The sequence below is a fragment of the Austrofundulus limnaeus genome, unplaced genomic scaffold, assembly GCF_001266775.1.
Source record: "Austrofundulus limnaeus strain Quisiro unplaced genomic scaffold, Austrofundulus_limnaeus-1.0 Scaffold497, whole genome shotgun sequence".
NCBI lineage: Eukaryota > Metazoa > Chordata > Actinopteri > Cyprinodontiformes > Rivulidae > Austrofundulus > Austrofundulus limnaeus.
Window position 1 is genome coordinate 156,817 of NW_013952899.1, and position 1,250 is coordinate 158,066.

The following is a 1,250-nucleotide window of genomic DNA, read 5'->3' on the forward strand; positions in this document are numbered from 1 at the left end:
TCTTTAGATTGTTCTTTTTTCATGTACAGTGCCCTGAGACAACGTACTGTATGTTGTGACTTGGCGATTTATAAATAAACTGAATTGAATTGAAAGATTTGCTTTTAGTTTTTTTATTTTATTTTTTGTTTTTCTGGTTTATAATGTTACACTATGTCTAATTGTACTCTATGCTGTCTGTGTCATGTCTTTGTTTTAACATTGTTCTGACATTTTGTGTTGCCTCTTAACCAGGTCGTCGTTGTATATGAGAATTGGTTCTTAACTGACTTACCTGTTAAAATATGAAGGTTATTTATATACACTGAGCATCAGTAGTTATTCTTGACTGCATCATCTGATAATTTTAACATGAAACATCCTCTGCACCATACAACATTTTATATGGGGGGGGGGGGTGACACACAGAACAGGTTACTTTTATAAACCTGAGGAACCAGTGATTATTATACAGATTAAATTAACTATAATCTGATAAAAAGCTAAAAAAATCCATTTTTCCAAACTGAGTTTATTAAAAGAGCTACCTACAACAGGTTTTACTGATTCTTCAAAAACTTTTCACAGAACCTTAAAAACCTTTCTATAAATACAGCAAAGCATAACCCATGTGCCGTCTGTATTTTTAGACCTGCAGTAATTATAAATGTTAAAAATATGTTACCTCTTTTCATTTTCTCTTCCTGATCCTGAAGTATTTTTGACTCCTGCCACGAAAAACATTTTTTCTGACGACCCAGGTCCACTCCTTGTTGCTGAAGCAGAACGGTAAGACCACTGGAAAGTCCTGTGAAAAAAATACAACCAGTTTTATTATTCAGCTGCTGAAAACTGCATGACTACGGCTTTGTAGAGCAAACCAGTCAAGAGAATGAAAAATAATCCTTTACCTTTGGTGCATGTTTCATTTAAGCAGTAATTATTTATATCAGTCTCCAGATAAGTTTAAAATAAAGCTTTTCCAGGCAATCCCACAAACCACTCCTCATGATGGTGCGCTGGTAGCTACAGGAAGTGGAACAGGAAATGCCGCTCACACTGTAGACTCCCAGTCAACCTCCCGTTTTCAACACAATGTTCCAAAGGACAAACATGAAAGGTGTAAAAACCGACCTGCTGGGTTCTGAACACTTGCTCTGTCAACACAACGTTACCAGATCCTCTCCAGAGACACAATCCACGAGTTCTGGTCTCACTCTGCAGACTATGACACTGGCAGGATGCACAGTTTTATACAGTATATATATATA

General features: G+C 36.3%; 1 protein-coding gene across 2 annotated transcripts in view; it reads right to left on the reverse strand.

The window, feature by feature from the left end:
• LOC106530183 (calcium-activated potassium channel subunit beta-2) overlaps window positions 1-1,250 on the reverse strand; it is a 17,145-nt gene that overhangs the window by 9,602 nt on the left and 6,293 nt on the right. Inside the window, exons 1-2 of one of the 2 annotated variants that reach the window (XM_014025771.1) lie at window positions 891-1,213; window positions 665-787 (exon numbers count right to left, since the gene is read on the reverse strand). In XM_014025771.1, the coding sequence (XP_013881225.1) occupies window positions 665-787; window positions 891-901 (134 nt within the window). In that variant the 5' untranslated portion in view covers window positions 902-1,213. Of the gene's footprint in view, window positions 1-664; window positions 788-890; window positions 1,214-1,250 lie in introns of those variants that run through there. The other variant, XM_014025772.1, reaches the window with a different exon arrangement.